Raw genomic sequence first — 22,832 nt, 5'->3', positions numbered from 1 at the left:
AACACAAATATTTTAATGTTTATATGATGATTTTTTATTAATATAAAGATAAAATGACGAATAAAAGGGAAATTATTTAAATATATACGTATTAGCTTTAGAAAAAAAGAATATTTTGATGTAAAATTTAGCATTTATTTAAAAAAACTAGAATTTTTCTAGAGAAAAAAAAATTGTTCGAGTTTTTCATTTTTCTTTGTAACGGTATATGTGTAACATATCTTAGTGAGTAACTAAATATTATCTAATAATTATATTCAAAAATAAAATTTTTGTATTTAATATATGAAATTATCTATGCAATTTTGGATTTTTCTGCAATATTTTTATTAAACAATCATGACTCCATTACTAGAGCATTCAACATTAAATACATAGTTCATTACATTTTGCTTAACATTACGAACACTAATTATAAATTTCCTTAAGATATCTTAATTATTTTTTAAGATATGATGATACTCGTACAATAAGAATGATCAAAAACTCTATCTACAGAAAATGCATTTAAAGTTTTAAAATGTTTATAAATAAGCATTACTTACATGCCAATAGTTTGCTATAACATGGTTTCTAATTGACATAGAAACAGAATATAAGTATCACTGGAAACAAAAATGTACTTATTTTTTAAAACTGTAAAAAAATAAAAATGCAAATTTTCATTCAAATTCCTGTTTTCAATTTAGTTGGATACCTTAAAATCGTGTTATGTTAAATTTAATGAAGTTAATGACCTTGCTTCATGCGATGAATCACATTTGCTATAATCGTTGTTTATTACAATTTCAATTGATAAATTTGCTTAATTAAGTGAATAAATCAGGTCATCATGCTATCATCATATCTAAGCATTGCACTGTGTTGTACTTAAGTAGATTCACTTTTGTCCGAAACTGTCGCAATAAATTTAAAAGATACATAATTTTTTTGTCCTTCATAATGATAATAAAGTTTTTATACTGCGTTTTAAACAAAGAAAATGAAACATTACGAACTCATCTACATTACAACAGTAAGCTCCGAATGTTTAACGACAAATTCTAAAATGTATCATTAAAAGAATAGATTTTTAATGAGAACGTTACACAATTCTTTTTTTATTAAACCCCATACTTAGTTAAAGTATGGGATTTATTGCCTCTCTGTTATATGAGTATTAGAGAATAAGGCTAAATTGGGAGGTATTTCAATCTATCTTGAGAGCTAGATAATGCCTAAAATCAATTAGACCGGTTTTATCGAGTTATTATCTTATTTCATATGCTTAAAAATAATTAAGAACGCATTATAATATATGTTGAATTATAATTAACCAAATATTATTACTCTTAAAAATTTATTTAAAATTAGAAATAGAACTGGGTTAAGATATAATTAATGAGTTTAACTCTTTTGATTTCGAACCATTAATAATTATATTTATACACTCTTTTTTTATTAATAAGAAAATTTCTGGGGGAAGACCTTTAAGAATTTCAAAGAAAACCAAGGTATTATATTTCTATAAAATAGACAACAATTCTTAAAAAAAAATCGTATAGATCAAAGAGATCCTTTTTTTAAAAATCTGTTTATAAAGTAACAATAATTCGAATTTGTTCATTTTGAAAGTGTTGATAATAAAGTAATTAAACATACTGAATACTCAAAACGTTTTAATCCATTATTTTGTTTAAAAAATGAAAAGTATTGTAATTGCTTTGAAGGAACATCAAAGAATGTTCCAAATATCGGTTCACTGTCGTTTATAACCTAAAAATATTTGTAGCTGAATACTATATGCAAATTGCGCAGTGGCATATTTGACATTTTGCGGCTTTATGCAATGCTCCCGCATATTATGAGTCTCTTCTTATAACAAACTGACCAATTAATTTCACATTTTAGCACATTTTTGATTAAATGTGCATGTTGATGATTTATATTAGATTCATCTTTTATTTTAATGACTTCAGATGAAACTATGCATGCTATTATTTATTCATTATGACACCATAATGCGCAGCATCGATGCGTGTACACTACGCTATATATAAGCAGACATTCGATGTTTATATTCAATAACAAAGTGAATGCATTTTGATAAGCAAGAATTTGACTAATTATAAGTGGCAAAATATTAGCATTATCTAATATTTTTTAACTCCGATAATTTGTATCTTTACAAATCGGTTTATTTGATAATAGACCAATAATACAAAGGCATAGTGACCAGGATGCAAGGGGTTATTAAAGTCTCTGTCGCCACTCTTTGGGTACGTCATGGAGACAAAACATTGGTCATTTATGCCATTTTTTTAAAGTTAAAAAATGTAAAAGGGTGAGAAAATAGTACCCTCTCCAGGACCCCATATTTCTTTGCTAAGTCATTGATGATAACTTTGATGGGAAAAATCGTATTTTCCCAAGAAATTCTGTTTATTCATTTGTTCATTACATGAGCATAAATTGTTGTAATTACTTTGATAACGATTTTGAATTTTTTTAAAACATGAAATAGATTCTTATTTTTTTTACATTGTTATATAAATACAGCAGCTAAAATGATCATCATAATAACAAACTATTGTAAAGAAGTACATAAAAGTGATTTTAATTCCAAAAAGATTTATCCTCAAAATGAATTGCATTTATTAACGGAAGTTAAATCATTGAATTTTTTTTTATTTGTTTCTTTTTCATGCTACTGAAACAAGAATAACAAATAAGTTCAAGAAATATCGCATTTATGTTTTTCAAAAGAAAAGAAGCACTTAAAAAAATTTTTTTTTCTGAAAAAATAATAAAATTTTAAAATTTTTAATTTCCCTTTTGTGTATGTATAAAAAATATTTTTTTCAAAATCCCGAAAGTTAAATAAAAATCGTGGAAACTTGAAGAACTGATAAAATATTCCAAATAAATTATAATTTTAATCGCATTCATAAAGCAATTTAATCATGATTGAAAATTTAAAAATGTTTTTTTTTTAATATACGTATGCATTCATTCATATCTTATTGTTTTAGATTCGGCATTTTGTTGTCCCAATCAATTAACATCATGAGGCCTTTTTTAATTATTTTCGCATATATGCATATTTTTAACTTAATCAAAATGTCAAAGATTTATTTTAGCTTGCTTTTTTTAGCAACTTTATAAAAATATTTATGTTTGCATTTATTTTTTTAATATGTTCATAATGAAAATACAATCAAAATAATAAAATAATTGAAAAATTAATCATGGTTATTAGTTAAGGATTTCTTTACTTTAAAATAAAAGCTTTTAATTATTATGATAATTTCTAAAAATAATAAATTTTAAACAGATATAATATTGAATAATATAATTTTTATGTGACCAATCAAGTAGAATCAATATTAACAAATTAAATAACTAATTAATATTCGAGTGCATTATAATTAATTAATTAATTTAATAACAATTTTCTAATGATATAAATACACATTATAATCCTAATATTTTACAACTATTTGAATTTGTATTTTTTTTTACAAACTTATTAAATTAGACAGGCTGATAAAATTCTTGTTCGGCTTCACTGCGGCCCATTTCAACACAGCTGTTTAGTATGACATCTATCACTGATGCGTTTATGACTTTTTGAGATTTTGGATAAAAGAATTATTTTCTGCTTTACAGTATCATATAAAAGTGTATTTTTAAAGCCTTTCTTATTATGTTCGACTTTTTATTTGGTAATGCAGTTAAAAATTCTTCATTAGAAATATGAAATCTTGAAGTCAATTTTTGTCTCATATTCATTACCAGAAGGAATTTCTCTCTCTGAATCAAAACTAAAAAAATTAAATAATTAAAATATTATATATCCACCGAAAACACGCAAATTGTGTAGAATTTCAGATTATTAGATATTGGGAAAAATTATTATAAAACTCCTTAGTTTTAAACATAATATAAACCAGGCTGAATAAATGAAAAAAAAAAAAAAAGAAAGAAAACCCGACAACATCCCATTATTATTCTATTACCGAAATTCTCTTATTATCCTCTGCTTCGGAAATAATACCGCTTCAGAAAATTTATATATCACTCATCAATAAGATATTTAAAAAAATAGTGTCGGATTTAAGTAAAAATAAAAAAGAAAGTCGAAATTCTCTTTTGAATTAAGTGAATTCAGCGTACGCGTGAAATGTATTTGATTTTGGCTGCTTTTGTCAGTCAGGGAAAAGATTTAAAACTCTTATTTCCCGGTGTCAAATGGTTTGGAAAAAGAAAACGAAAATGATGAGAATAGAGAGAAAGTTTTTTTTTTCAATTCGCGCACGAGGTCAAATCCACTCGAGTGCGTGGTCAGATGCTTTCGTGGGCATGTAATGCAAAACGTTCTGCGGTTTCTTAATCGAACGAGTTTTTTTAAATTATTATTTTAAGAATTGCTGAATAGAAATTATAGAATGAATTGGAAATAAGAAAATGATAAAGAAAAGAAATGGTTTTTGTGAAACAGACTTACTCTAGAGCATGCTTTTTTAAAAATTTATTATTCTAAATAAATTTCAATAATTCTAACGATAGAAATTTGTTGTTAATTTATTTTCTATCGTTATTTTCTGTTTTTATAGTTTAATTAGTTATTTTCTATTATTTAATTTTTAATTTACTATTCATTTTTATGAGTATAATGAACTTTCAAAAATACTTTTTCTCAAAGTTGCTACCAGATGGCGCCATGAATGTGGAATAAAAATTTAATTGCATTAAATATTTAACTGATAATTAAGATATAATAATATTCTATTTTGAAATTTCTATTCTATTTGCAGAAAGTAAACAACAACAACAACTCCATAATTGTTTTATCCTTTATTTAGTATTTGAAGTAAATTATCGCCAAATTGTTAAGATTATTTAAGAATTTTTTTTCCATTCTCTTTAGCTTAAAGCCTTATATGTTTAATTAATAGTCAACTTGGTTTTTTTGTATGGTTTTCTATAACCAAAGAAATCTAAAGGACGTGAGGAACTATTTAACCATTTGCTTCAAAAAATTCATCCATCCATCTGCAATTAAAAGGAAATAATTTACAACCTTATTATTGTGTTAAAAATCTTGAATAGAAGTTAATCGTAATACCAATTAAAATGCCAACAAAAATGCATTTAAAGAATTTTTATGGTATAAAATGTTATCACCAACAAAAAACTTGAAACAATTTTTTTTTTTTTTAAAAAAAAAGAAGTTATAAAACGTTAAACAGATTTAAAATAAAATATAAGATTTATTGAGCAAATTATTCAAAATATTTTTCTTAAAATGTTTTGGAAAATTCTATCAAATGAATTAAAAACCTGAACATATCTGGCAATATTTTTCTTTTAAATTGTACAAGTTCCATAACAAATAACTTGAAGAAAAATAGTTTTGATTTATTGCTGTGATCATACAGCTTTGGGAATACTATATTTAAAAGAAATAATTATGCTAAAAGTCGTTTGGCTGTTTATAAATATTATTTTTATTTAAAGAAATGTCTGATGGCAGTCATTATTCTATTTCATATAACCGTCTGCAAATAAATTTGTTTTAATTAATTAGAATGTTAATTTAATCTAGGTTTCAAAATAATAAGTGTAATAGATCAAAGAATATGCATTGAATAATTTTGATTCGCAGAGTAATTTCTGCTACAAAAACATTTAAAATTCTGCAAAAAGCATGAAAAAAAGACTTTTTATCAAAAAGAAGAGGATTTGATTGGTATAAAGATGGTAGTAAATCCATTATAGACGGAATATGCTCTGGTAGTTAATCCACGTCGATAAATTACAAACAAGTTGTTCATATCAGAGAATTTGTGCTTCGAATTAGCACTTTAACATTTAGAGAAATTACTGCACAAGCTATTACATTATTTGTTTCTGTTGCCCAATTCTGAGAAATCATCTAGATTTATCAAGCATTCTTGAGTTCTTCCAAAAATTCAGAATCGGATTCAAAGATAGCAACATGTTCAAGTGTCCTAAGGCATATTTTTACAAGATAATTTATTTTTAAAATGCGTTGTCAGATATGCAAAAACTTGAATAAAGATATAACAATAAACTTGAATAAAAAATAACAAACTTTTGATAAAAAAATAACAAACTTTTGATAAAAAAATAACAAACTTTTGATAAAAAAATAACAAACTTTTGATAAAAAAATAACAAACTTTTGATAAAAAAATAACAAGGAGAAGCCGAACCGAAAAGAAATCCCTTTTTGCATAAAATGGTTTCTCAAAAAACTAAATGGTATTTACTGCTTTATTATTATTATTATTTTTTTGCGGTGTTGTATTTTATAGATGCTGTCGGAAAAACCCCAACAGAGGCGGAATTTCACAATTTTACAACGAGTTTTGTGCCACGATAATGCACCTTTTCATAATGCCATTATTATTCTTGAATATTTGACCAAACAATTCCACAAATATATCTTCTTAAGATCCTCATCCATTTGCATCGTTACACTTTTTTATATTTCCAAGCTCGAAGAAACCTTTTCATATTCACCTTTAAAAGCCTTATTGCAATAAAGAGAAATTCTATACGAATTTTGAAAGGATCCCTTGAAAATGATTTTAAGGTATGCTTTAAGGATTAAAAAAATACTTTTGGCAGAAGTGCATTTCAGTCGTAGAAGATCATTTTGAAGAAGATGTAATAAAAATTGTTCAATAAATATATGCCTTTTGTTTTATAACAATGCTCCCAATACTTTGTGATAACAAATTTATTTATATTTTAATTAATAGAAGCAATGCTTTATTAAATCCTAATTAATTTCCCAATTTTTATCTTAATTTAACCCATATTAACTTCATTCTAAAATATTCTTTTAATTCCTAAATCCAATTCCATCTTTTTTATTTCATTAATGCTACAAGAGCTTTGTAAAGCTGCTTTAATCAGTGGGTTCTCACGCTCTGAGTGAAGGGATAAAGTACTATAAAAGTTTACCATATTTTTTAAAGATAACTAAGTTCCCTTTCCTAAATCCACATGTGTCAAAGAAACCCCTATCAGTATCATTCTCACAGTATAAAATCACTGAGGGTAAAAATTCGGTCTCTTTTGCCTTTGTATCGAGATGTAGACTGACGTATCTCGTCGCTCCTTTCTTTTATATAAATTATGTCTTCTAGGATGGAATAGGTCGAGTTTGAAAATTCAAAAATGCTTTCTTTCTTCAGCCACGCTACTGCTTAAAAATTATGTTTTACATATATATGCAGTCGAGGTATACGAAACTACTTTTTATAAATTAATTTGATAAATTAAAAAAAATTATACATATTGTTCGTCATACCATGCATTTAAAAATATCAATTGAAAAATTTCTGAGAATAAGACATTTCGCGTAGGTCTGTCGTCTATCCATTTCGATAAGTAGCAACTTAAAACAACCGAAGACTGACACTGAATTCTACTACCAATGAACTGGTTTCGTTAAGCAAGGTCAAATGATAAAAGAAGAAGAAATAATTTATGGAAATAATTAATATTTGAGTTTTATTTATTGCTCTTGCATCAATTACACTGTATTGATTACATCCGAAAAGCTTTGATTTTCAAGTTTTGAAGTACATCTCCAGTAATCTATTAAGATTGCAACAAATATTGTTTTTTTAAGAAGTTAAACTGCGTAAATTTTACAAATGTTTAATGAAACTTACTTGGTTTTCCAGTTCTAAAAGCTTAGGTTTCCAGTTCTAAAATGACTTTAAGAATACTTTTTGTTATAAATTAAGAAATGAAATATCAAGGTTTTTTTTTTAAACGATAGCATTGAAACGAATTTAAAGAAGCAGATTCAAAAGGTTTAGGAAATTGTAATTTATACTTACAAATTCATGTTGCTAAGAATTCTAAAAAAAAAAAATTGACTTGATACAGATTTATAACTCATTAGTGACCGTCTATTTTATCTTGGAATATTTTTTATATTTAATAGCAATTAAACGTCTTATGTACAACTTGACATTAATGATTTCAATAACAAAATATTTTTAAATATAAAATTGTGACAAATATTAAAGTCATGTTATCTTGATGGCATTGTATCTATTCTGTTTACTTTGTACATAAATCTACTTAATAAATTCAAGTCCTACGGCATCATAATAAAATTAAAAACGTATTTATCAGGATAATCTATTTTTAAATTGCCCGTTTTTTTTCGAGCTAATGGAACATAAAAGCTTAAGTAAATGACCGAGTAGTTTATTTTTAATTGCACATTTTTTAATAATTTGTTTCTCTAACTTTTCATATAAATTGCACAGGTAAATAACACACTCATTCTTCTCCAGATGTCGCTAATGGGTAAAAATGTAGATATTTTATAATGCAAATTGGCTTGAATTTCAAGAATTCAAGAATTAAAAGTTGTGTTAAAAATTATGCAAAAAATATTTTAAAAAATAATCAAAATTCAAAAAAAGGACTATAATACAATTGGTAATGTTAAAAATTAATCGTCATTTTTTTAAAATTTTCGAATAGTGAAAAAGTCAGTTTTATGAAAAAATATTTTTAAAAGTTATCGCAAGAAAATTCTAAAACCTCTCTTAGTTTTTAAATTTTTCAAATTTTAAATATCATTTAAAAATATTGTTCCTAGATGCACATTCGAAAATTTCTAAATCTATTTATGCTAAATTTGTTTGCTCAAAGTTAAATAGTTAGGAAAATAGAATGCTAACTGACAGCTATGCATTTATTATTATTAATTATCAGATGGATTAAAGATTTATCAAATTTCAAATTTTTTGCCTATCTATTACTTTTTAAATATGATTTTCATATTTAGATTTGACTTATATAAAATATTACAATATTTCCTTCTTAAATGATATATTACTTATTTTCTTTATTCTAATCAAAATTGAAATTTTAGCTAATTATAAATAGGTATACTCACTGAGCAAACATTTCAAAACATTACAAATTCTATTCTTATTTTTTATAATTGAGGCAAGCATTAAAAAATTAATGGATAATTAATTACGGTAACTTATTGTTTTGGCTATATAAGATTTAAATACTAAGACAAAAACTGAATTTTAAACTAATGAAGCAGAAAATTTCATCTATTTGAATGCTGAAGTACTCGTATTTTGGATATATATTTTGAAATTCTATTGCTATTTAATTTAATTTCAATGATAAGAATACATGGGAATATCTTTATGTTTTGTGTGTTTAATGTCGAAATCACTGAAATATTCATTTGGATAGTTTATACATTATTGCGTTTTTTGAATATTCATTTTCTTCATTGATTTAAAAAAACTATTTTTAAGGATCATTAATTCGAAATATTGCATTATTGATTTTGCACATAGTTTTAAATTTAAAAAGTAAGAAAATGTAAACATATTTAAGCTATAAAACAGCTAAAGCGTTTTTATTAACAAATTTTTAAATATGGTTCTCTTAACTGATTTTTTACTAGTTTTAATGTGGAAAGTAATTTACTCAGCAGCTTTAGCTTGTAATAACTATAATTACAATTGTTTAATATAAAAAAAATTAATGGAAGAATCATAATTAAAATAATTTGGTGCCCAACCTGTATAATTAAAAATAATGTTAATATGAGATATCAACCATGTAAATTTCAGAAAGTTCAGTAATATTATAAAGGACATGATTTACTGAAAAATGTCCTAGTTAATTTAGATACTGTTAATTCTCGGATTTTAAAGCCTTCCACGCATGCGTCAAGATGTGCTTACGTAAAACTTAACATGTGGGGGAAAAAAAAAACCAAGGAAAAAAGTATCTAAAGGGGCGGAAAGCAAGGTCAAAGAATGTAGAAAAACTCTGGAAATGCCCTCATTCTTTCGCATCTCACCCCTTAACGACGTAGAATCGTCGAAAAATAATAGTTTGAAGATACTGAAACGAACAGTATGAATATATTGCCCGTAATTTTATCTTTGTTTATTTGGAGTTTAAAACCAAAAACACTTCTAATTCAAAATATTTTTCATTATAGATTTGATGCTACAAATTAACTGAATTTTAATCGGTCGTTTCCGCAGTGAAATAATTCAAAAGCTATAAATAATAATAATTTGAAAGAATTGCAAGTTCTTAAATTATGTCACTGATTAACAAATGAGCACAATAATTTTTTTCTGGGTAAATAATAAGTGAGTAAGCTTTATTTAGCTTTTTTTCCGCTATTGTGCTTCTTTTCAGATGTATTTATGTTTCATGTCTACATTTGTTTATATATGACAAAAATAATTATGTAGCAAATAATAACAAATAAATATGTACATAACAAAAATAAAATATTCTATTAAATTTAGGTAAGAACATATTACCAGGTATTTTTTACTTAATTTAGGTTTTAATTTAAAAACACTATTCATTCATAGTATTTTTTCATTATAGAATCGGCGCTAGAAATTAACTGAATTGATGATTTCCGCATTGAAATAATTCAAAAGTGCAGATAATAATAAATTGGAACAATTTCAGTTTCTTCAATTATAGACCTTGAATTTACAAATGATCACAATAAATTTTTCTGGTTAAACAATGAGCATGCTTTATTCAGCTCTCTTTCAACTTCTGTGATTTTCAGCTGCGTTTACTTTTCATATTTACTTTTGTTTATACATAAAAATAATAAATATGTCACTGAGTAAAAAAATAAAATACATTTTGACAATGAATTACCATAAAAATGACAGCATATTCAATAAAAATTGCAAAAGTAGCGTTATTTCAGTAAAGAAAAACTTGGCCTAAATTTCCAACTTCCACATCTTAATATTATGTCTTTTGTTAAAATTAGTGACACGCCTATAAGACCTTGTTGTAATATTTTGTGTAGGATTATTAAGTCCTAAGAAGATGTAAAATTTGTTTGTGGAATATATATGTTCTATAAAACATGATAAAGTTTTATTTTACGATGAGAAAAGGACATAATACTTCATAAACGGAAAAAAAATTCTATAAATAATTTATTTATTTTTCCTTCTGTCTATTAAGAAGTCATGTATTTCTTATTTTAGGGAAATTATTCAGAGCCTATAATCACATGAAAGATTAAAATTGAAAAAATAGAAAAATTAGCTTTTGAGGATTATTGCTTTATTTGAACTTAATTAAGTGAAAAGCTTTTGGAACTGAGCAGAAAATCTTGTTCTAAAATTTCTAAAATTATATTTCACTTTTAAGAATGATTAAGATCAAAATATTATCAAAATTATTGACTTGATTTTTTTTTCAAAATTAAATAATTTATATTTTTTATTTTAAAATTTAAATAAATAGGGTTTCATAGTGTAGCATGAAAATTCCAATAAAAATGTACCTTTATATAAGTCTGCATCCTTTTTTTCATCAATTGAATTTTAATCTGATACCAGCCCTGCTCCTCTGAAAATTGTCTGCTAATTCTGTTAAAAATTTCCTAAGTCAACAATCGCTTTTGAACTGAAATGTATTTTGAGGGAAATAATAATACTGAATGCATTATAACATTTCTAATAAAAACACTATTTAAATAAAGTTTATGAATTTAATAATATCAAATATTTTGCTTTTTTCTTGTAAAGGTAATATTTGTAAAAGATATTCATATGAGATATTGATGAGGTAATAACCTCCGAGGACATTTGAGTTGACTGCGACCGTACTCGAAAGAAGAAAAATGCCGACTCTTACTTCTTATAAAATTATTCACATTTTCAAGAATCAGAAATAGTCATTGTTTTGAAATCAACTGTCTTATGAATATCATATCATGAAAGTTTCTGCAAATTCATTTGTAACTGTTTAATATCAAAAGAACTAAAAATACCATTAATCATTTAGTTTGACCTATTTCGTAATATCCGAGTTTCATTTCAACTGAATATCTTATAAATTTGATATTCTTAATTCCATAAACATATTATTTTTGAATTTTAAATTGTGATAGATATTTAAGATATTTTATTACAGAAGCCTCGCATTTATTTAATTCATTGTGTAAATGAACCATATTAATGGAACAAGATGTCCATATTTCGTGAAAATCTTTATTGTCTTTATATTATTCTTATTTAGCACTTTGCTCTCCGAAAAGTTAATTCGATGCATATTCATTCATCTAATACAGGAACTTGTTTATTGATCCGAAACACACACACACACACACACACACACACACACACACACACACACACACACACACACACACACACACACACACACACACACACACACACACACGCACACACACACACACACACACATATATATATATATATATATAATTGTTTCAATTTGAATTTCCTAAGAAAAATAATCTACATATTTTTACTACCCTGTAGGTATTTTTAACACTCAAAATTAAAAAATAAATAAATAAAACGACAAAATGTTGCATTGTTTGAATAATGCCTGAGAGGTGACATCCGGGTGTAAAAGGTTAAATAAATTTAATAATCTAAACACGTTATAGGCTTTTTTCTATTCATTTAGATAGCCTAGTCAATTTATTATACAAACTCCTAATATATATAAAAAAAATTCCGGTGGCACCTCGGAAGATGGAGATATACGTTTGTTTAAAGTTAGAAGAAAAGAACATTTCAACTCCACATGTATTTTCTTCTCCAATTTTACTGGAGTTCGAGAGTTGAGAATGATAGAAAGGAAAACCGACTGACATTTTTTCTCAAAAATTGCCACAAATTCAGTTAAAGAAGCTATTAAAGTTAATGTTTTAAAACCATCATTTAACTTTTAAACCTTTTAACATGACTTTTACATGATTAAAATTTTAAATTCAATGTAAAAATAATTTTTTAAAACTATAACCCATGTAAAAGTAGGATTTATTTACCCTGTAGGGAATGAAATCCGATCACGGAACGTATATATTCATTATGGTCGGAAGGGTTAATTTCCCAAAAATAGCAATTATCGAAATTTTAAGTGCGGAAGTTAAGCTGGATGCTCTATCTACGAAGTCCGCTAAGATTTTCAACCTCCTTAAAATATATTACTCGCTGGTTAATACTTCGATCTTCGTAGAAATTTTTCTTAATTTGTGTGATGATGCCATGAGAGCTATTGCAATAGATAGTGCTCTCAAAAGAAATATACTTAAAAATGTTTTTAATAAGCAAAGCTTTTAGCTATATAAAAAATATTAGCTAAACAAACTGAAACCAAACCTATATGTCTTTAAAATGACATAGAAATAAAAATTATAAAATCTTAAAATTAGTTCTTCTATCATTCATTATTTACAGTTACAGTTAAATTATTTTTGCAGTTAAAGTTATGAAATCTTAAAAGTAGTTTCACTGTATGTCATTTCATGTATTTATATTAAATATTTGCTTTTTTAGTTAGCGTAGACTGTCACAGTGACCCAGAACATATTATGGTGAAAGTATCGACGAACATTCCTTTCGAGGGTCTCGTGTACGTATCTGAGAGGTACGGAGATCTCAACTGCACTGCCTTCGGCAAGAAGAACGATACCACTTTTCTCAAAGTGCCCCTTAAAGGCTGCAACACACATGAAGTATGTATGCAGTTCTGATTCTTGTTTTGGAGATAAAAGTTTTGCCTTTTCATCAAGTTATATGAAATACTTTCTTTATATTTGTGATTAGTAGTCGTAACCTCTTTCGTTTATTACCTGTGGCAACAAATGAAATCTTTTTATTTTTAACTTATTAATATCTTTTACTTTTGTCATGATGCTGTGGTGAAAAGCTTGTAAGCCAAATAACAGCTACTTCACATGGGCGTTTTCTTTTGTATTGTGGTCATGTTACTCACAAGGTCCCAGGTTCTGTCCTCGCTCGTAACAAACCGCTACAATGCACTCCAAATGCAAATAAGAATATAATACTCCCTTGATTATAACATTTTATCCGTCTTTGAAGACCAGCTGGTTCACTGGAATTCTTAATAGCGAAATTCTTAAACTGAATCTTTTGTGCGTAGCTTAAGGTTAATGACTTCCTCACCAAAACGTAATTAAATTTCAATTTTTGATAGTCAGATTATAAAACTCAAAATATATTCTGACTATAAAAATTGAAATTGAAATACATTTTTGCATAGAAGAAATATACAATTATGTTTATTGCTATATGTCTCTTATTTTCTTCATTTCATCTAAGATTTGGCGTTGAATTTTAGAAGCTTGTTTGCTGAATTCTAACACGTTTGTAAAAAACCTTAAGGATGGAAAGAATAGTAATTCAACATTAAAGTTTAGCATGTTGAATTAATTCAACTACTTAATTTATTCGCTAAATCGCTTAACATATCAGAGGATTATACAATAAAAGTTTCTTTGCTTCAATAAAAAATTCAGCTTTCTACAATAAAAATGGAAAAAAAAAATCAAGCTGAAAGAAAAATAAGGCTTCTTTATATATCTTTAAGACCGAAAGTAATAAAGGCGGTGAGAATTTAAAAAAATTTTTTGTTATCATTCATTTTTGAAATTAAATATTCTGTACAAAAAATTTATTAAAAGCATGCTTTAAATATGAAAAAATGAGATGTATTTTCATATCTTGATCAACAATACTGGAAAAAAATTTCAGGGTAAAGTATCGACAGCAATCGTGAAACTATTTAGATTTCATTACAGTAAGGGAAATATTGTTGCAAAATATATTTAAAACATATTTATAGATTAAATCTTACAAAAGAATTTTAGAACAATTAAATTTGTGGCATACGAAATACATACGTACATATATATATATATATATATATATATATATATATATATATATATATATATATATATATCACGCACACAATCACAAGCACGCACGCGCACACACACACACACATATATATCGTTATGTTTTTTAACTTTGTATGCTTATAGAAAATGTCACATTTCACAAAATGCCAACTCTTACATATTAGTTTAAAGAAAATTTAATGCTGATTTCAATTCAAAAAGTAAAATTCAAATATTTTCAAAACAAAAAAGTTATTCTTACTTTATCTGAATAACAAACTCAGTGAGGAAGTGGATTGTAATTTCTAACTTTCCTGACAAATCATTGTTCTTGTTCTAGGAACCAATCAAATGTTAATAACTGCTAGCAGAAACTGACATCATATTTAAAGTTAGAACAAGTCATTATTGTGCTTTTTCTGTAGAAGGAAGACTGTTTTTTTATTTAATCAAATCTCAAGTTAGATATTTTGTTAAACTTTTTGATATACAGTTGGAATTTTTGAAAATATTTCTAAAAAATATTTTCTGAAAATATTTCTATTTAGTCAAGAAGCAATGACACATCAAATAAAAGAATATATTTTGACACCTAGAAAGAGAACTAAGATTATTGCGTTACATAAATGTGGTCTTCCTATGCAGAAATTGCAAGACAAGTGGGAAGTTCAGTGACTACATCTGGAGTTCGAAAGTTTTTTTTTTTTTATGATATTAGTAAATAAATTCAATAAAAAACAAAGCATAAAATGCCTGAAAAAGGAGCAGCGCATCTTCTGATGACAGAAGAATAAAAAGACAATGTCTGCAAGATAGAAGAATGTCATCAGCGGCCATCAGAAATCAATTATATGATGCTGACATTTATGTCAGTTCAAGAACAATTAGGAGAAGATTATTAGATGTTGGACTAAGAGGTAGAATTCAACGAAAAAATCCTTATCTCAGTTTACAGCAGCGTAAAAAAAGATTACAGTGTGCAATGGAAACGCATTAATTGGGCAGATGATCAGTTGTCACAAGTTATACGTGATTAAAACAAAGATATTGTTATTCGGTAGTGATGGCGAAAATATGTAAGACATAGAATAGGCGAAGAGCTACATTCCGACTGCATTTAGACAACTGTGAAGAACTCAGTTAGTGTAATGATTTGGTCATGCATGTCAGAAGACGGCATTGGTCCCCTTCATGTTATCGATGGGACATTAAATGCAAGAAAATAGATTAAAACTATTCTAGAGCCAAAACTTACACCTTCCATCAGTGATCTCTTTCCCAATAACACATCATTTATTTTTCAGCAGGATTCAGCTCCTTGCCACACCACAAAAATATCGAAAGCGTGATTTAGTACAAAGACCCTTGAATTATTATCATGGCCAGGAAACAGTCCTGACCTCAAAATTATTGAGAACTTATGGCTCCGTTTGAAAACTCTTATACATATGAAGCGTTCATCAAATGAAAGAGAATTAATTGAAGCTATAATTGTTTCCTGGCATCATGCAATAACGAAGGAAGAGCTTAAACCTCTCGTCAACTCAATAAAACATTCAGTCTAAAGTTGTAATAAAAAAATAAAGGCTATCTACTAAGTACAGATAACTAACTCACTACAGTCATCAGCATCTATTGTATCTCTCTAATTATTGCCTCTCAACTTTTTTTGTATTGTGAATATTTTAATTTTGCTTTTGTATTGAAATCAACATTAAATTCTCTTTAAAATGATATATAAGAGATTGCATTTTGTGAAGCATTACATTTTATATAAGCGTATAAAGTTAGAAAACATAAAAATTTTCAAAAGTGTCCACAATTTTGGCCACCACAGTATATAATAATTTAAAATGATTTAAAAATTAAATATTTTAATAAGGGAATTTGTTGAAATTTGGTCTGATTAATTAAAGTTTTAATATCCAGAAAAATCTCTCCCAGATACCCTTTTCGACTTCTGAATTTGAACCAAATTTGTAAGCTCTTGGTCGATATGTGTACGGCGTTTCCATACACATATGTATACATTTTTTTCTTAATTAATAGTAAAAACGCAGAACAATTGATTGCAAATTATCTTGAAATAAATAAATTTTATACAAAGAATTTAACTTTTGCAAATATTTTTTAAACAACTTGCATTTTCCAGGCGATTTTAACATTGAGAACATTTATTTTAGACTTAAAAATTTGAAAAATATATTTATATATATACAAAAAAATGACAAAAAATTATTTATAGTAAATATTTAGGGCTTTCAGACAGAATTGTACTTTGCTTCTTAGTCTCTTATTTAATTTTAATTGTTTTCAATTTTATTTCCAACAGATAAAGAATATGAATATTTTATTTGTCCGATTTCAAAAAAGAAAATATACGTAAGAAATTTAAACATGTTATTTGATGCGTATACATTTGATGGATAAGTAATTTTGGAGTTTATTGTTTTCTGATTATTTTCATTAAAAAATCTTTATTTATATTTATTCTTTTAATATTCTGAAATTCTTAGTCTATTATTAATCAAAAATATAATAAAAGGGCTTCATTAATACTTTATTAAAAATATAAAAAGCTATAATTTTTTTTTCTTTATTTATTCTATTTGAATTTCGGTAATAAACTTTCAAAAACTAAATTCTATATCAAATTTTTGTAGTTTAAAGAAGAATTAATAAAATACTCTATTTTAAAAAATTCTACTATTTGTTTTCCAGAATTAAAATTTATCAAGACTAAAAATTTCCTGAAGTATCTAAACAATTTCACTGACACCGATTTGTATAAAACATGACGTTACCTACTTAGATAATCTGGACCGATTTTTCTACACGCAAACGGCTTAAACGTTTCCTACCGGATGCTCTTGTCATTGTGATGCAATTTTCACATGCCATTCAGAAGTCAAAACCTCGAAATCTACAGCTCGAGGCAAGGCCAGATTTAATTGCTCTTTTCATCAATCTGTGCAATGAGGAGAAATTCATTGGCTTAGTCTTGTTATAATTATTTAATACCATTCCTCAGCATTATCAGAAAAGATTTGTGATAAGCGAATGACTAATTAAATTATCTCATGTAATGATTTAAACTGTTTTATTTAATCCAATAATTTCAGAATAATATTTTCAAAAACAGTGTTACTTGGGGCTAAAAAGTAACCGTCTTTTTCTCCTTATATATATATATATATATATATATATAGATTCTATATTATACAGATTATGCTTATACTTCGAATTTGAAGATTAATAATAAAAAAATTGATGCATAGAAATGTCGGTGTTTAGAAATCAAATATTTAATAGCGCGTTTTTTTCTCTCGAAAAAAGCTAAAAGTTCTTGAGTTCTTGAAAACTAAAGAAGAAAAATTTTGTTAGATATATGTGTAATTAATAATAAGAATTAAAAAAATGAACCATGAAAAAAGACAGATTATCGTCATAGTTATGTTTTTAATAGCTCTATGATATCATGAGACTTGATTCTGTTAGGATACTTCATGTACACAATAAATGAAATAGATTAGAGCTATTAAAATAACAAGGTTTTGATATTATTTGTTGCTTAAAAGTATTTTCCCAGGGACATTATGAGTATTTTGCTACAAATAAGAAATTTTATTGAAAATGAACACGGTTAATATTTCTAGCGAACCAATTAGTTTCCAAAGACGGCTAGAAATTGACGAGACAGGCAGTGTTATTTCTTGAGTAACATGGAGATTAACGATTTTAGCTCCATTTTTCTTACGCCAAACGAAAAAAAAAAAATTGTAATCGAAAAATGCCAGACGTAACTCAAACTTTCTCCAAAAACAAACATTTCAATTAAGAAGCAGCTTCAATTCGAATATTTGGAGATAAGAATTGTTTTAATTAAACATTCAAATGCTGAATCATTCCAAAATTAATCAATAATTTACTAGTTTTTAACTATAGCTTATGAAATTAATTAAGTTTTGCTTTTACAATCTCCACTCTATTTGGTACGTTTTTTTAAAATTGAACTGAAACTGAAATCTGAAAATGATTGATAATAGATTCCTAATTACGTAACTGTGTGAAGACTTAGTTTTATAGATTATATTAAAAATGATATGAAGAATATGATATCTCTATTTCTAACCCAGCCATAATCTGGAAGCAAAATATTTCTGTTGTTGAAACTTTCTGAGATTCTTCCCAATACGAACACGAATGATTACTGGCTGCAAAAGGCCTTGAAAACATTGCCTGAATTGAAGGTCTCTATTCAGACTGCGTACCATACTGAATATAACACAAACCATACAATGTTTTATTTCCAAACAAGCAGATTCACGTTTCATGATCTCCTACGCAAAAGCAGAGAAGCTCATTAAACAGAATATCATTAATATGAGCTCTATGTGGTCGCCAATTTACTCGTAAAAACCGCATGAGCTCTTAAATTGGAGATTAACCCTGTCTTCTGTTTTTACTATTTTAGCAAAGCAATTAAAATATGAAAAAGCTAGATAGACTTTATGGCGCAGAACATTAAATAACATTTAAATAGTTCTAAATAGGATTCAGTGATTTTAAAGTATTTTTTATGTATATAATATGATTTAGTTTTAAATATTATGCTCGCATATTCTGTTTAATGAAACTCTGCATTTAAAACAAAGCTTGCTTTATTTCATGAAACTCTTTGTACAGTTATGGGACTCATAGAAATAATTTTCAGTCGTCATTTTATTCTCAGTAGCAGAGGATAAAATGACTGTTTATAAAAAAAACTGAATCAGCGTTCCACTTAATAGGCCAAATGATTGCTTGTGGCGAGAAATTGTAATGTTAAATAACTAAAGGTTTAATAATTCTTCATGAAACTAGAAAATGCGGACCGGTGAACACTCAAATAAAAATCATTACTAAAATCGGTTGAAGCAAATAGTGAGCAACTAACAAAAAGAAATTCGACATGGCACAGGTTTGAGGAGTAAAAAATAACTTCGTAGAATAATGAATTCTGCTAAACATAAAGTTCGTGAAGCAAAATAAACATGATTAAATGAACATTAAAATGAATATATATAGATATATATCAACAGCGCTTGAGGTATTATAAAATTATTACATAAAAGATAAATTAATCTATCTCAAGAATGACCCATTCCGATAACCCTGAAAGGCAATGCCAAATAAAAAACGAAAATAACTCTGAAGGAATATATTAGAAAACCTCAAACTTTATTAAAATCCAATAAAAAAATGTAAATAAAAATGTGGAGTTTGAAATCCCAAATCTGCAGAATGTTTTAGAACATTCAAATTAAAACTAATGATTAAATCGTATGGAAAAAAAAATAATGATCTATTAACAGAAAAAAATGCATTTCCAAATACAGAATTAAAAAGATGCTTAATAGAGGGAAAGAAATAACTCAGTATTACGCGTTCATAAACACTTCAGGTTTCTAAATGTAAACTTACATAATAAAAGCTAATTATTGTTAATGTAAGCATTCACAAAAAGATAATAGCACTGTCTCGTTGGCTGAATGGTAAGAGTGGCGGTCGATTATCAATTTATTATTTTTTTCTATATCCTCACATACCCTCATATAAAATATCGAATTCGATTTTTTTTTTTGCCTATTGCAACACTTTCTCTTAATACACTCTGCATGCATGCAAGAAAGTATGAAGGATTATGGGGAGGTGAGTTTGAAAAAACATTTGGGAAGATCTGTTGTATCTGATAAAACTCTATATTAAAGCGAAAATTGTGTAATATTTTTAGAGCCTTAACACAGATCTAGACACTCATTACGTCATTCTTAGACGTTGCGGCATTTCATAGTTTTCTGTATGTTATAAACTTAAGTTACTATTCACCACAATCATATTTATCTATAGATACGATCTTCAGAGGCGTGAACATTTTAACCTTTTTCGTGCTTTTGTGGGATAGGGTGAAGTAAATATTCACAAAAGAAGTTTTCTTAGGTGATTTATATCTGATGTTATATATTATTTTGCAGAAAGAACCTGGATTATTTATGAGTCACGTGACAGTGCAGCAACACCCCATGATCGTGAGTGCAGGGGATGGAGAATACGAGGTGGGGTGTAAATTGTTCAATGGTGACTTGGAAGTCGGCACAGGAAATCGCATTGACGTCAGGTAAAATAAAAAAAACTTCTTTGTAATTTCATTTATGTGTATTTTAAACGCCGTTTAAGAGTGAATTTAGAAATTTACTTTATTTGTTAATGTTGTTAATATTACGTTTAATTACAAACTTTTAAGCATTTTCTGAATAACTGCTCGATTAATTATACCATATTTTACTCGGTTCTTTGCTTCTTGAAATCTAATAGTTACTAGAAAAAAACAACACCAAAACCGAGACGAAATCAGTAACCCTTCCTTTCAAATATTAAGCTATTTTCTATCATTTTTGGAGTAAGATTTAATATATAATCACAAAAAATACAGAGTATAATTTTTCCTTTTTGGAGCCATTTGGAACTATATGAAAAAAAATCACATTTCATATACAGACTGCTAAAGAACATAGGGAAACAAGATTCGAAAATTAAAATCGAAACCAAAAAAAAAAATGCCACCAATAGGAAACTGGCATTGTTGGAATGAAAACGCTGAAATCAATAATTTTAACCAACGCACGGAAAAAAAATTATGAAAAATTTTATTAATGTTCGAAAGGTAAAAAATTACACATACATAAATGAATGATAAGCAATATGAAACTCACAAAAAATATTCTTTCGTTAATTAATATTAGAATTACAGGAGCAATTCTGTTTTAACGGCGACCAAAAAGCGCCAAGAAAAAAATGTCGCCGAATTGTGAAAAATATACTCAGGTATCAAGTAATATAATCACATGCTATATAGTTTGGAGATTGAAATAAACAAATTGACGAAATTTTTTCTTGGTTCTTCTTGGTTGCCGTTACAACTGACAGTTAACGAATTATATCTCCACTGCATGCTAATCATATCTTTCTGGATAAAATAAATGCATCGATGCTCGTTTTATAGAGGAATTTATCTGCTTGCGTCTACTATACTTCACGTATGAATTTTGGTTTCATTCCGTTCATTTATTTCAATTGCAGATGCCTCCAAATACGGAAAGTTATTTTACAGCCACCTCATAGATAATAAATGGATATGTTTCTATGGGGCACAATAAATTTCACATTTACTGTCTGTAAATCATCCCTTTTTTTTAAACAAAAAAAGAGGGGAGAGTTTTTGGAGAATTTTTTGGTGATGAATCCCTTGCATGCAGTTTAGAATATTCAAAACCCGAATTAGTGTTTTAAATGCATTTTTCTCACTCGACTGAAACAAAAAATTGGCCCAAATCTATACTTGTAGTCACACAATCCCATACCAAGTTTGATGTATTTAAATAATTCCGTTTTTCAGTTATTCCGTTTACATGTTTCTAAAACCGACAGACAATCAACCTCTTATTGGATTTGGCTCAAAATTCATCAGGTGTATAGACTATAGATGTTAATTTCTTCGCACCGAATTTCATCTATCCAGCTCTCTTCGTTTTGTAGTTATCATGTTAACTTATATTTGAACAGCCATATTTGCTCAAAATCTGATAAAAATCTACAAATTTGGTGTAAAGATGGTACATCAAATTTCATCCGTCTTGCTCAAAACGTTTTTTGAGTTGTCTCTGTCACAGACGATAGACAGACAGACGGACAATTTTCAAAAAAGTATTTTTCGAACTTAGGAAGGTCTAAAACGTGGATATTCATTAAAGTCTGGTGTTCGAATTTTTTTACCATTACTATACCTTCTCTATAATTCATATACGAGAAAATAAAAATGCAGCGAGGAAAAAATATTATGTAGCATAATACAGATAAATGCCATTATTTCTTTTATTCTTCTTGATTTAGAAGGCCGCGGTGGCCTGGTGGTAATGTCTTGGCTTCGGAACCGGAGGGTTTCAGGTTCGAGACTCGATTCCACCGAATAATCGTCGTGTAAGGGGCTCTGTTGCACGTTAAATCCGTCCTGACCAAACGTCCTCCCGCTGGTGTGGTGTGGAGA

The 22,832-nt window shown here is 27.1% G+C and overlaps 1 protein-coding gene across 1 annotated transcript in view; it reads left to right on the top strand.

Moving 5' to 3' along the window:
• LOC129981029 (uncharacterized) overlaps window positions 1-22,832 on the top strand; it is a 272,688-nt gene that overhangs the window by 32,520 nt on the left and 217,336 nt on the right. The window contains exons 4-5 of the mRNA XM_056091634.1: window positions 13,383-13,561; window positions 20,764-20,906. Coding sequence (XP_055947609.1) covers window positions 13,383-13,561; window positions 20,764-20,906 — 322 coding nt within the window. The remainder of the gene's footprint in view (window positions 1-13,382; window positions 13,562-20,763; window positions 20,907-22,832) is intronic.

This window comes from Argiope bruennichi, chromosome 8 (assembly GCF_947563725.1).
Source record: "Argiope bruennichi chromosome 8, qqArgBrue1.1, whole genome shotgun sequence".
In the NCBI taxonomy this organism is placed as follows: domain Eukaryota; kingdom Metazoa; phylum Arthropoda; class Arachnida; order Araneae; family Araneidae; genus Argiope; species Argiope bruennichi.
The sequence above is the reverse complement of the archived record's forward strand: the minus strand, read 5'-3'. Positions and strand labels throughout refer to the sequence as shown.